General features: G+C 30.6%; 2 protein-coding genes across 3 annotated transcripts; both read left to right on the top strand.

The window, feature by feature from the left end:
* The first annotated feature begins 267 nt into the window (after window positions 1–267).
* LOC105777348 (uncharacterized) lies at window positions 268–4,233 on the top strand. Of its 2 annotated transcripts, XM_012600578.2 has the most exons (8): window positions 268–1,196; window positions 1,517–1,612; window positions 1,720–1,770; window positions 2,217–2,351; window positions 2,431–2,520; window positions 2,916–3,593; window positions 3,674–3,766; window positions 3,914–4,233. In XM_012600578.2, exons 1-8 carry the CDS (start codon window positions 444–446, stop codon window positions 3,956–3,958), a joined length of 1,941 nt encoding a protein of 646 aa, XP_012456032.2. In that variant the 5' UTR covers window positions 268–443; the 3' UTR covers window positions 3,959–4,233. The 2 variants fall into 2 exon arrangements, with proteins under 2 accessions (XP_012456032.2, XP_012456040.2); XM_012600586.2 differs by lacking the exon at window positions 1,720–1,770.
* Window positions 4,234–9,358: 5,125 nt separating this feature from the next.
* LOC105777339 (multiprotein-bridging factor 1a) lies at window positions 9,359–11,546 on the top strand. Its single transcript, XM_012600566.2, has 4 exons — window positions 9,359–9,603; window positions 9,780–9,863; window positions 10,932–11,014; window positions 11,119–11,546. The coding sequence occupies exons 1-4, from the start codon at window positions 9,462–9,464 to the stop codon at window positions 11,236–11,238; spliced, it is 429 nt and encodes a 142-aa protein (XP_012456020.1). The 5' UTR covers window positions 9,359–9,461; the 3' UTR covers window positions 11,239–11,546.
* Window positions 11,547–12,799: the final 1,253 nt, after the last annotated feature.

Raw genomic sequence — 12,799 nt, 5'->3', positions numbered from 1 at the left:
GACAAAAGTATATAAACATCGAAGGTTAAATTTGTTATTATACTAATTAAAATTATGTGCAATTGATGAAAATATTAACATAGTAATTAATTATATTTAGTTGCTCACTTTTGAAATTGACATAGATTAAATTGCTCCAATTTTTTTGAGAGGGATCAATTTGCTCAAATTTGAAATTGAGAGAAGCTGGATAAGTGATTTTACCAAAGGAAACCCTATATTCCAATTATTTTTCAAAAGGAAAAAGAAAAAGGTAACTATGTGTCTTTTAATGCTTACTTCACGTTGGGCGTTCAGGGTTCTCCTCTTTCCCATGTTTTCCCCTTCTCTGGCATCAATTTCTCGCCCTCCAACTAAAATTATTTAATAAGTCATTCAAGTTGAAGAATCTTCTCTCATAAGATTCCATAAACAAAGGAAAACCCGAAAGAATCCTTGTCCTAATGAACCCGTATGATGAGAAAAGGCTAAGAGACGAAGTCATCTACTTACACTATCTATGGGAACAAGGTCCCCCTCAGACCACTAATCAAACCCATCAGAAAAGACCCAGACCTTCAACCCAAAACCCCATCAACAGAAGAAAGTTTGCTCATTCTGGATCCCACCCTCCACCCAAACCTGACCCTGGGCTCGACTGGTCAGTCCTTCTGAAACCCACATCACCTTCCTCTCCTGGATGGCCAGAACCCAAGTCTAAACCAGACCCCATGGTCAGACCTGTTTCAATTGAAGACCAAGCTAGGTTTGCCAACATGCAAATGCAAAACAATGTTCTTGACGGTTGCAAAGAGTTTTTCAAGAAAAGGGTTCGTGATGAAGAAAACGATGATGGTGATGATGATGATGTTGATGTTGATGAAGAAGAAGAAAAGAATGAAGTAGACATGTTTTTTATGAGAATTTTTGTGAATAACAGTGAGTTGAGGGGCTACTATGAGGAGAATCATGAGAAAGGTGAGTTCTTTTGCTTGGTTTGTGGTGGCATTGGTGAAAATTTAGGTAAGAAATTCCAGGGATGTGTTGGACTTGTACAGCATTGTATGTCGATTTCGAAAACAAAGTGTAAGACAGGCCATAGAGCTTTTGGATTGGTTGTTTGTAAAGTTCTTGGTTGGGACATTGATAGGTTGCCTGTGATTTTGTTGAAAGGAGAGCCTTTGAGTCGTATTTTGGCTAATTCAAGCGAATCACAGGTAAACTTCTTATGTTTATTTGCATTTTAATTGCCTAATAATTGTATCAATCATGAAGCTGTATGAGTGTTGGATACATGGTATAGATTGTTTGAATTGAGCAATTTGTAGAATTTACATTGATGATTATTGGTTATATGAACTGCTATGAATGGTAAGGTTTGTAGTGTTGAGGATTTATGTTGAATTGATGGTCGGTGAGGTGAGTGAGTTTTTTCCCTTATTATTTGCTTAATTAGTGAGGAATTTTGTGTGATATGAGTTTAGGAATTGGATGTATAGTGAAATAAAGACTTGTATCCTAATGGTGTTGAGTGCAGAACACTTTGCAAGGAGAAGGTTCCAATAAAAATGTAGAAAATCTTGAAACTGGAAATTCAAGTGGCGAAGTCTGGGAAGATGCCTCTGATTCTCTGGTGAGAGTTCATCTCTTTACTTTTTCTGTTAGTGTTTTTATGGACCATTTGCAATGTTGTGATGGTAGTGGTCACTGCATGATGTGAAGTAATAATCGTTGTTATAGCATTGTAGGTGTGGGGTTGGCATTTCATGGACAATTGAGCAGGATTATTATGTATGTCAGATATGCAAACTTTTGATATTTCAAAAATCAGTTAGCAAATTACTTAAATACAAAAGGTACCACTTACTGATATTCCCTTGCCGGTATACTTAGTACCATTGTCTTTATTTCATTCCTAAGAGCACTATAATTCTTCTTCTTAATGTTCTATAAGTATTCAATCTCATGATGTATTTAGAGGAAGGACAATAGATGATTTGAGGATATGCCAATGGTTGTCAAAAAGCCTAGAGTTTCTCCTAGAATATTTTGAAACTAAGCCTTTTCTGTGAAGTACTAAAGCCAACCTCGTCTATTCAATTCGGTCAGAGCATGCTTTTGTTTGATTTTATCCATGTTGTGGCTTTTTTCAAATGTTCCTTATCCTGACATTGTTCGTGCATTAGTTAATTTTGGTTTTGTGAAGCTCAAGGGTTCGCTTATGTTCAATGCTGCAGGATAAGGGGGATGATTTAAATGTTATTTTGGGTGATGTAGAGTTCGTGAATGCTGATGGCAATGGATCAGTTAAAAAAGAGGTTTCTAGTGATGATGAGAGTAATGGTGAATTGATGGCCTGTAACATGAGTAATGTGAGTGTAGGACTATTCGTTTTATCATTTTTGGAATCTTTAGTAAACATGGATATCTTGCTGTTCTTGTGAGTTGTAGAATTCCTTAGAGGAGGAGGTTGCCAACGAAAATGTTGAAAGTCTCGAGATTTCAGATGGTGAACCAATCAAAGGATCGGTTAATGATCTGGTGAGATAACGGTTTTCTAGCAGTGTTTGTATGTCATATAAATCACCTGAAATTACTTTACCAGAACCTCAACCTTGTTCTTTATATCATACCACAAGGAGCTCTAAAAAGCTTTTCCATGATTCACAAGTTTTTAGAAACTCGTTGTTATTTGGTGAAAGAAAGTCAAATTTGAAAGTATTAAGGTGTTTTCCGGAGAAAGCATTAGGAAGTTTATGAGATTAAGTTACCTAATCTTCCCTCAGCTACACATCAATTCTTGCAAAGCATTACCTAAGTTTTGCCTTCTGCAAGTCGTTATTTTAGATTCCCTTACTTGCACCCTTGCTTTTGAATGTTAAACTGATGAAAGTCGATAAATGATTTTGGTACCATCAAAATCTAAAATAATGCAGGGATTAGGCTCGTCTCAGGTCACAACCACCGGGTGGCCCTGCATAGAATCCATTGATGTGTCCACTTCAACAACTCCGGAATGGCCCAGCTTTGAGCCTTGTACTGCTTCTATCACTCATGTGATTTCTGCCGAAGAACAGATTAGAATAAACATGGTGCAGTGGCAGCTGAATGTCTTTGATGCTTGCAAACAATTCTTATCTACAACAGCCGGATCAGACAGCGATGAAGATGATAATGAATTTGATGAAGATGATTTAATGGATGATGATGGGTCTAATGACAGTAATGAGTTCAATTTCTTTCTGAGGCTTTTCACAGAGAACAATGAACTCCGAAGTTATTACGAGACTCACTGCAGAGATGGGGATTTCTGGTGTTTGGTCTGTCGTGGGATTGGGAAGAAAGATTGGAGGATTTTTAAAGATTGTGTGGGGCTAATTCAGCATTCCACTGCAATATCAAAGACAAAAAGGAAGCAAGCTCATAGAGCTTTTGGGCAGGTTATTTGTAAGGTTCTTAATTGGGATGTTGACCATCTTCCATCGATCATGTTGAAGAACAAACCTTATAGCCATTCCATCAATCATGCTCTTACGGATAAATCAAAGTCCGAGTCAGGTTCAAAGGAGGATGTTGATGCACATCAAAATAATATCCTGTTGATGAATAGTGAGGTCAGTAATGCACCCATATTGACCTAAATGCTTTCTGGTACCCTCAACTCTTTGCCCTCCTTAAATAGCTTCCGTTGCAGAATACCTTGAACGAAGAACCCGACAAAGATGCTAATTTAGAAAACAGAGCTTTGAATATTGGAGCAAATGAAGATAAACCAGAAAATCCCATGGTGAGTTAGTATTTTTCGAATGTTTTATGTTATTCTCTTGCTTTACGCATTTCGGGAAGCAATATGGTTTAACCATGTTGAAATTTTAGAATATTGAAGCTGGCATGGCAATTGCTTTGTTCTTTGCTAACCATTCATTGTGAACAGAAATCTTCAGGAGAAAATAACACAAAATCTGAAGCAGACCAATGATGACATGGAGAATTCTAGTTCTGAAGATCAGAGTGACGAAGATGCTCACCATCTCAAGTAGAAGAAATGAATTTATCTAGAAAACATGGTAGGTAGTGAAAGTTTGTGTTAAATTATTGCGCAAGTACCATTAGGATCAACAACTCCATTTAGCATTGCTCTCTCTATGTGATAAGTGGTAGTGGTTGTTTAGGAATCGAATGACTTAAAAACCAACTTATTTGGGATCGGTGTTAATTCAAGACTTATAATATAAATCTTTTGAGTTGGCTTTATCTTCTTAAATAATTAGTTAAATTTAAATAATTTATTTAATTATGGTATAATGATAAATTTAATCCCTAGTGTTTATCTTATTTGTCACTTTCGTCTTATTTTTCACTTTGGTTCTCTATCTTTGAACGGAAAAATTACTTCATAGTTGTTGATAATTATTTTATTTTTTAATGAAAGTTTTGAATTTTTGAAAACTTTTATTAATCATTATGTGCTTTTCTAAAACCAGTTTCCAATGGCGTTGTACGTGCTTATTTTTATTTCATTAAATAATGTATTTTTAATTTTTCAAAAGATATATTTTAATAATTAAATGATTAATTAATTTTCAAAAATAATTTAGAGAAAAAATAACATTTTAAAGTAATAAAATAAAACTATCGATAGGATAAAATAAATAAAGTATAAAATGAATTTATAAAATTAAAATAATTGAAAATTTTGACCATATAATTGATAATTTCCTTTTTTATATTAAAAATGGTTTAATATTAATAACCAAACTAATAATTTTTAACAACAGGAAAATCATATAAAATAAATAGATGAGATATTTAATTAATACCAAGTAAAAATAAATTATATTATTAAATTTATAATAATATAATTATACTTAATACTGACATTATATTATTTGTTTGTTCATGTGCTCTTTGAAACAATCAATTGAAATTCAGTGGCGGAGTCAAGATGTTAACTTTATTAAGAATGTTCAGTTAAAATTAGACATGATACGCAAATGAAAGATATGAGAAAAGTAATGTGAGTGCCAAGAGTAGGTACGGCTTTTTTTATATTCCAATTTTTACTCCTCAAATTTAGCTTCTTTAAGAAGATTTCCTACTTGTTTTTATCAAGAATAATATTTTTAATATCATTTGTAATATTATAAAAATGTTGGAAGGATCTTCTTTTATATTTAGGAATTGAAAAATCTTAGACCTTGAGGCTATAGCCCTGAATCTCTTAGTAGAAAATCATAAAAGAAAATAATATCGTAAAATGAAAAAATATAATATTATTTTTTATAATGATAATCTCACCTATTATTTTATATATCATAATTTTTGTATATGGTTTCGTTTTGTGTTTTTATTATTATTATATAACTCGACTTCTAATAAAATATTGTAACTCCTTTAGATAATACGGTACTAAATACCTTAGCGGCTTAGCCCATAGTTTATTCACAATATTTTACAAATAAATTATTTAAAATAATAAGATATCACTCATTGAAAAAATAAATTGTGTAAATTGTAATAAAAGTGTAATGGAAGATGAATATAAAATGTTATTTGATATTTCTTGGGTTTTATCCATTTTAATTTTTTAATTATTTTAATATAATAATATTTAATTTCTCATAAAATATTTAATGTATGTGTGGACCATCACATATGTTGCAAATTATTCTTGGTTTAAATAAGAAACATTTAAATTGATAAAATTAAATAGTTTAAATTATAATTAAAATGTAATTGAAGATGGATATAAAATATATATTAATTAAAAAAGTGTCCTAATAAAATACTTATTTTAAGTTTGAATAAGGGTAAAAGAATAATTCTATTTTGTCAAATTTTGTTATAGTCTTTATATTATGCTTAAGTTGTGAATTTAGCTCATATATTATAATTTGGTCAATTTTGGTTATTATACTTTCTGAATTGATAAATTTTAATCTTGAACTTTTCGATTTTTAAAATTTTGATCCTAACCCGATCGATAATAGTTGAATCCATTTAATTTTGGTTTACTATTAATCTTTTATAAATTAACTAATTGAGGGAAAACAAAGTATAAGATAGTTAACTATACTAATAATCTTTCATAAAAAACTATATTAAAATGATAATTATTTGGTACATTTAATTTTGAATAATTATTGGATACTATATCTTAAGAATTCATTTTGAATATATTAAAAAATAATTCCAAAAAAAAAGAATTGGAATTAGAATTCAACTTAATTTGTATGTACACATTAATAATAAATAAATTTAATTATAATTTTAATATATTGTTCAAATTTTAAATTTAATGTCAAAACATTAATTTTAATTTTATTAGTTTTAATATTAAAATTATTATTTTAATAATTAAAATATAAATTATAATTAGATCAAATATAATCAATATCAAAATTTATGAACTTAATGCAAAATCAATTTACATAGTAAGTTATTATAATAGTTTTCCAAGTTTATAATGTTGAAAAGGAGTGAAGAAATAGGGGAACACATCGAATTTTGTCAAAGTTCAATACCAAAGCTCGTTTAAATCGGTTCGTATGATATTTCACATGCTATTATTTGATACATTTCATATATATACACATATTGTACCATTTCATATTATGATTCAGTTGAAATATCATTCATCAAGTTAATGTTTTATAATCCCCATTAATTGAACTCAGGCTCAAGATGGATACATGGATTATCCAACCAACACATCAATCTGGCACCTCAATGTATCATCAGAAAGTCCGAAGTAATTTGCGCTCAATGCTATCATATCATACTTGCACTTAGTGCATCATCGGAAAGACTGAAGTAATTAACGCTCAGCACTATTTATATCATACTAGTACCTAGTGTCATGGGTTGCGCATGGGAGCACGCAACCATGACAAACTTGTGCGATCCATCATATTTGAGGAAGGTCATTTGGCCCAACCAAATTGACCCGTTGCCTGGAGAGATTAAAAGCCCATCTCAAGAGCCTGGTAAATATGGAAAGTGATCCAAGAAGATATGATTATGTAATCTTAGAGTTCTAATTGTATACAGCTTCTAATTGTGTCTTAGAGTTCTAATTGTATACAGCTTTTAATTGTAGCCATTCATATACTTTGAGGCTCAACTATAAATAGAGACCTCTTTGCTCATTGTAATTCATTCAGTTGTTAATAAGAATTTTGAGAGTGTTCACTCAAACTTTTCTCCCAAGCGTTATTGCTTTTGTTCATCTTTCAAAGTTCGTTCTTACTTCGTTCTTCTGCTGTTCTTCGTGGGTGCCTTGAGGGAATTCTGTTGAATCCTTTATCATTGCGAGATTAAGCTGACTTAGGTGTTTTTACTGTTGAATCCGTTATCATTGCGAGTTAGGCTAACTTAGGCATTTTTTAAGCAAAGAAACTGCCTAAGGCCGCACAGATCGCGTGGAAAAATTCTAAGTCCGTGACACTAGTGCATCATCAAAAAGATCAAAGTATAAACTCGTACACAATCTAATCCTATGGCATGCCAATTATATTTGACTTTGCCTGAACAATTAATAGGGTAACTAATGTTCAATAACAGATCATTACATATTTAATATCATAGTTTCATATAATTCCCATCATCAATTCATATTACGAATCATTTAACATGTTCATATCATGCTCGTTTTTACTATGTTCCAAATCAAGTCAATCTTCGACATTCAATTTCATCAAACACAATCAATTCATGAGACAAGTAATGATTTTATCTTAATAGCTAATATGCAACAATCATGTATATATGTTGAAAATAAATCTTAAAAGTACAAATTGAATTTGTCACTCATCTACGACTCTCATCTTTCCCTCGCGAGGCCCGTCGTTGTCTTTACTCTTTAGCTACGTTCAATAATGCAATTATAAAACAATGTCAGTTCACATCCCAATCACATTAAAATACATAGCCAACATATTTTGTATTTTAATTAATTTAGTCTCTATACTCGCGATACACATATTCCATATTTAACATCGGATCAAAATTAAATTTCACAACCTTTCATTAGGGATCCTATACTTTTCATCTACAACATAATTTCATGAGTTTTCAATTTAGTCTCTAATATTACAAAGTTATCTAACAAGTTTAACTTAATTTCTAACTTAGTCCTTATCATAAGCTAAGCTTATTAGCTACCAATTTCTTCAAATCGAGCTCAAAACGATCAATTTTATTTTAATGGCAGTTTGATAAACATCTAACAATTGATCAAATTAACATATGGAATAGCTAGATTAAACTCTGATGATCAAGAATTTATAAAAATCAAAGAAAAAGGCTTGGTTACCTTTGAAAATTAATGGTTCAAAGTATCTATCGGAGCAAGCACAGTAACTAATTCTTCGTATTGTGGAGGCCCATTAAGGGGGTAAATGTTAGCCATGAGTTTTAAAGTTGCTCCATACCCGGGACGAAGATTGAACCTTTGTCCACTAGTTAAGATAGGAGAGACTCTTACCATCTCACCTTGAAACTTCATCTTTCATTCCACTAAGTTGCCATATATACTTAGTTTAGTATTTAATTAAACTAGTTAATGATAATTACTTAGTTAATCTTATTTTATATTTTGAATTGCAATTTCATTAAATAAACCATCATTTCCACTAACTTATAAAACAAAAATGATTTAATAACTATTTTGGTCCTCTAAATTATTGCTAACTAGGTCTCCAAGCATTTTTTAAATTAAAATTTAATACTGGTTCTGAGCTTTAATTAATAATTCTCTCGGTTGAATTATTTAACCAATCTTTAATATATTTTCATATTATCTCCATAAATCTTTCTATTTTACTTTTACGGACTCGGTTTACGAAGATGGAGTTTTAAAACAGCATTTTCTGACAACGGAAAAAGTCAGTTCATTACAAAGTACATAAAATGTGTCTTTAATTTTCATATTAATCTATAATAAATAAGTTTTTATTATGATTTTGTCTAAAAATGATTATTTAAATGTCAATTTAGTTTGCTTAATTATTATGATTTTATATAAATATTATCGGTAGATGTTAATTCTATAATATAGTATAAAATAAAGAGTATTGAAAATCAATTTAACTAACATTTAAAGAGTAAAGATTAAAGCGTTCTAAAAAAGAATTAGGGTAAAATATTAAATTAAAATTTTCAGTATGATTTTAATTATTAAAAAAATTGATTTAATAATTTTTAAAAAAAAATCTTACCTATAAACAAATCTATCTGAATTTTTGGACATTAGCCCAAATCAGAACTCAAGCCCAACTAATGTTTTTAACTTTAAGTGATTAACTGCCACGTCATCTAATAATAGTTAATAGTAAATGGGGATAATACCTCATATAAATAGACGAAGCCCGTTTGCTTTTTTGCTGCATTTCTGACCAAGGAAGAAAAATTCTCTTCCTTTTTTTTATTCCTTCCTTTTTCCTTTCATCCAATCGACCAAATTCAGAGCTTACAAAAGAAAAATGGCCGGAATCGGACCTTTAACTCAAGACTGGGAGCCCGTCGTTATTCGGAAAAAGCCCCCAAACGCTGCCACCAAGAAGGATGAGAAAGTCGTTAACGCCGCCCGTCGAGCCGGTGCCGAGATCGAATCCGTCAAGAAATGTAATTTTTTCCTTTTCAGTTTTTAACTCTTTTTTCTTTTGGGAAAACTGCGTTTAGTCAGATCATCGGACTAAATACCTAACTTAGATGACAATTTATCATATCGATTAGGGTTTTTGTTTTTAGTGAAAATAGAGAATAATAAAAATCTAATTTTGTTGATGGGAATTTTGCAGCGAATGCTGGGACGAACAAGGCAGCATCGAGTAGCACTACTTTGAATACAAGGAAACTTGATGAGGAAACTGAAAATCTTGCTCGTAAGAAATATTTTATTCCCTTGCATTTAAATTTCTATTTACCCTATTATAACTAAGTTATATCTGAATTATAAATGAATTTTTATGTATGATATTCCCAATTTATTTCTCAAAAGAGAATGATAATTTTAAATTTGAATGTATTGTTTTTTAAATAACGGTAATAAAATCATTTGTCTATAAATCTGTGTGTTCTGATGGATTTTAATATTTGTATGCTACCAAAGTAATTGTTGATATAAATTTTAAAGTATGTTTCAGAATATGTAATCCTCTTTAACTAGTAGTTTTGTCTTACTAGTCTAAGCTATTAAAAAATAAGAAAAAACTTTGCATATCATTGGGGATAGAGAGGTTTTATAAATTTATTCTTATTAATAAGTATACTTGTGTGCCCTTTGATTTTTGCTTTTTGCTTTCTTTCGTGTGTTTAGGAACCGATATGAGCTTTTAATGCATCTATGCATGCTTTGTAAATTGTCTTGATTATCTTCTCTTTCTTTTGTGAATTTATTTTTACTAATAAGTATACTTGTGTGTCTTTTGATATCCGTTTTCTTTCGTAAGTTTAGGAACAGATATGAGTTTCTAATGCATCTATGTGTACTTTGTTAAGGTGTCTCGATTAGCCTTTCTTTGTCTTGTGAGTATACTTGTGTATCATTTGGTTTCCTCTTTCTTTCGAGTTTAGGAACTGATGCAAGTTTTTAATGCATCTATGTATGCATTGTTAAGATGTTTCGATTGCTTTGGAAGATCAATTATGCTTTTATGATTTTATCTACATATTGTTTTCGTGATTATCAATTTTACCTGATTACATGTTTTTGTAGTTTCCTTCAATCTCATATAACAAGTGAGATGCTTTTTTATTTACATAATTGGCTATTATGATAAGATCCTAATCCTGGCCTCTGATCAGTTTGTTTAGCTTATATGATTACCGTATGTGTTCCTCTCCGCCCTACTTGCTCCATATGTTTTCATCAGTTTTAAACTTTTGTACACCTTTGTTTTTAATCAGTGTTTCTATTATGATCTTTGATCTGTGCTTGAATTGATGAACAGATGAACGAGTGCCAACTGAACTGAAGAAAGCCATCATGCATGCTCGAATGGAGAAGAAACTCACCCAGTCTCAACTTGCTCAGGTCTCTCTCATTTATCTATGTGTATGCATGATGTGCACTCCCCGAGAGTGTTATGAGTCTCTATTGTTAAGTTCTTTCGTTAAATCTTTCTTGTTATCTTACAGATGATCAATGAAAAGCCCCAGATTATACAAGAGTACGAATCAGGAAAAGCTATTCCTAACCAACAGATTATAGGTAAACTCGAGAGGGCACTTGGTGCAAAGCTGAGAGGGAAGAAGTGAGGAGGGTCTTGTCGTTAATCAAACAGAAGTTGAATATGGTGTCCAGTTCTTGAGTCCTAAAAAATGGTGATGTAAATAAATGCGCTCTACTGTTACTATGGCTCGCATGTAATAACAGCGTCTTCGATGTTATCTGAAGACTGACTATGACTATGACTGATGAAATGAAGTGTGTTCTTGACTGTTGCAAGGGATTCTCTGTGCTATTTATGTTTTGCTTTTGTGAAATTAGAGTAAGACACACTCCTTTGTTGAACAGATGATGGTTTCAACAATTAGAAACACCAATAAATTTGTTTTGGCGTAAACTTGTTGCAATTGGAATTTTGTGCTCGGAATCTAGGGAACATGTCTTTTTCCCCTCGTGAATATGTGATCTGTTTGTTGGTTAATTGATTGAATCTGTAGTTGTAACTGTATTATAGCTCTTAAAAACCAACAAAATGTTGTAGAGAACTTCATGAAACTTGCTCGGCTGCTTCATACTTTAAGGTGTGAAGGTTTGCTTTGTAATTCCACACTCTTCATTTCTTTTATTTTTAAAAAATGTCATTTGGACTCTCTATTTGTATTCAACACACTTTTGGGTTAGTTGTATGTGATATTCTCATACTTAGATTCTAAATGGATCTTTAAATTTTAAGTTATGCAAATCGTATCAATTAAGTCCTTTTATTAGTCTTGTCAGCTTTAGTATTAAATTTTACTTTTGAGTATAATGTGAATCAAATTTAAAATGATATGTAGTGTTTAGTACTTTTTATGTATGATGTCACTAGAATATGCTTTGAAATGTGATAATTACGAATGTGATTCTTTCAAGATATTGATTAAAATTTCATGGAAGATATATTCTCACGTTTAGTTCACCAATTACTTTCTTAAAAATATAATAATAATTAACGAATTTATTCTTATTAAATAAAGATAATATTCATGAATTTAATTTTATAATAAATTTTAATTTTAAATATTTAGATTAAATATTTAATAATAAAATTTAATTAATAATTTTAAAATTTATAATTTTAATTGAAAGCAAAATTATTTAAAATTTGTCTTGCATATATTTTCTAAACAATAATAATGCATATATTAACTCATAGAATATAAAAAGTTAATTTCAAGTATTATTTGAAGCAAAACTACAATTAATTAAATCATAGGAGTGTAAAACCATAGGTGATCTATCTTAAAATTCCTACACAACTTAAAGTAGAACAATTCTACCTATATTCTATAAAAAAAAGTATGTCATACATATACAAGTACAAAATCAAGTTTGTAGCTAGAAAAATAAAATAAAATCAGGGAATAAAACTTGTGAAAAATCCGTTGAAGTAATAGAGAAAAATAGGGTTACTTCTGTCTCAATATTTTTTTTAACTTCCTAATTTACCATGTTTATGGAAAAATAACTCTTAAGAGAAAGTTAAAGTTCAAGTAAAGTAAATAAAACTTCTCAGACTGACGTACCGTACCTTGTCAACCTTTAATATTTTACAAAACGATAATATCGGCACTCAAATCAATAGGAAAAATTTTCATTGTCACAACCCGG

The sequence above is a fragment of the Gossypium raimondii genome, chromosome 1 (assembly GCF_025698545.1).
Source record: "Gossypium raimondii isolate GPD5lz chromosome 1, ASM2569854v1, whole genome shotgun sequence".
Taxonomy (NCBI): domain Eukaryota; kingdom Viridiplantae; phylum Streptophyta; class Magnoliopsida; order Malvales; family Malvaceae; genus Gossypium; species Gossypium raimondii.
This window is presented reverse-complemented; position numbering and strand designations above follow the sequence as displayed.

Bases quoted from the DNA above. Each gene is read 5' to 3' on its own strand.
- LOC105777339 (XM_012600566.2), top strand. From the start codon at position 9,462: ATGGCCGGAATCGGACCTTTAACTCAAGACTGGGAGCCCGTCGTTATT. The intron at 9,604-9,779 runs GTAATTTTTTCC...GGAATTTTGCAG, and splicing joins GATCGAATCCGTCAAGAAAT to CGAATGCTGGGACGAACAAG. The intron at 11,015-11,118 runs GTCTCTCTCATT...GTTATCTTACAG, and splicing joins CCCAGTCTCAACTTGCTCAG to ATGATCAATGAAAAGCCCCA.
- LOC105777348 (XM_012600578.2), top strand. From the start codon at position 444: ATGAACCCGTATGATGAGAAAAGGCTAAGAGACGAAGTCATCTACTTA. The intron at 2,521-2,915 runs GTGAGATAACGG...AAAATAATGCAG, and splicing joins AAGGATCGGTTAATGATCTG to GGATTAGGCTCGTCTCAGGT. The intron at 3,594-3,673 runs GTCAGTAATGCA...CTTCCGTTGCAG, and splicing joins TCCTGTTGATGAATAGTGAG to AATACCTTGAACGAAGAACC.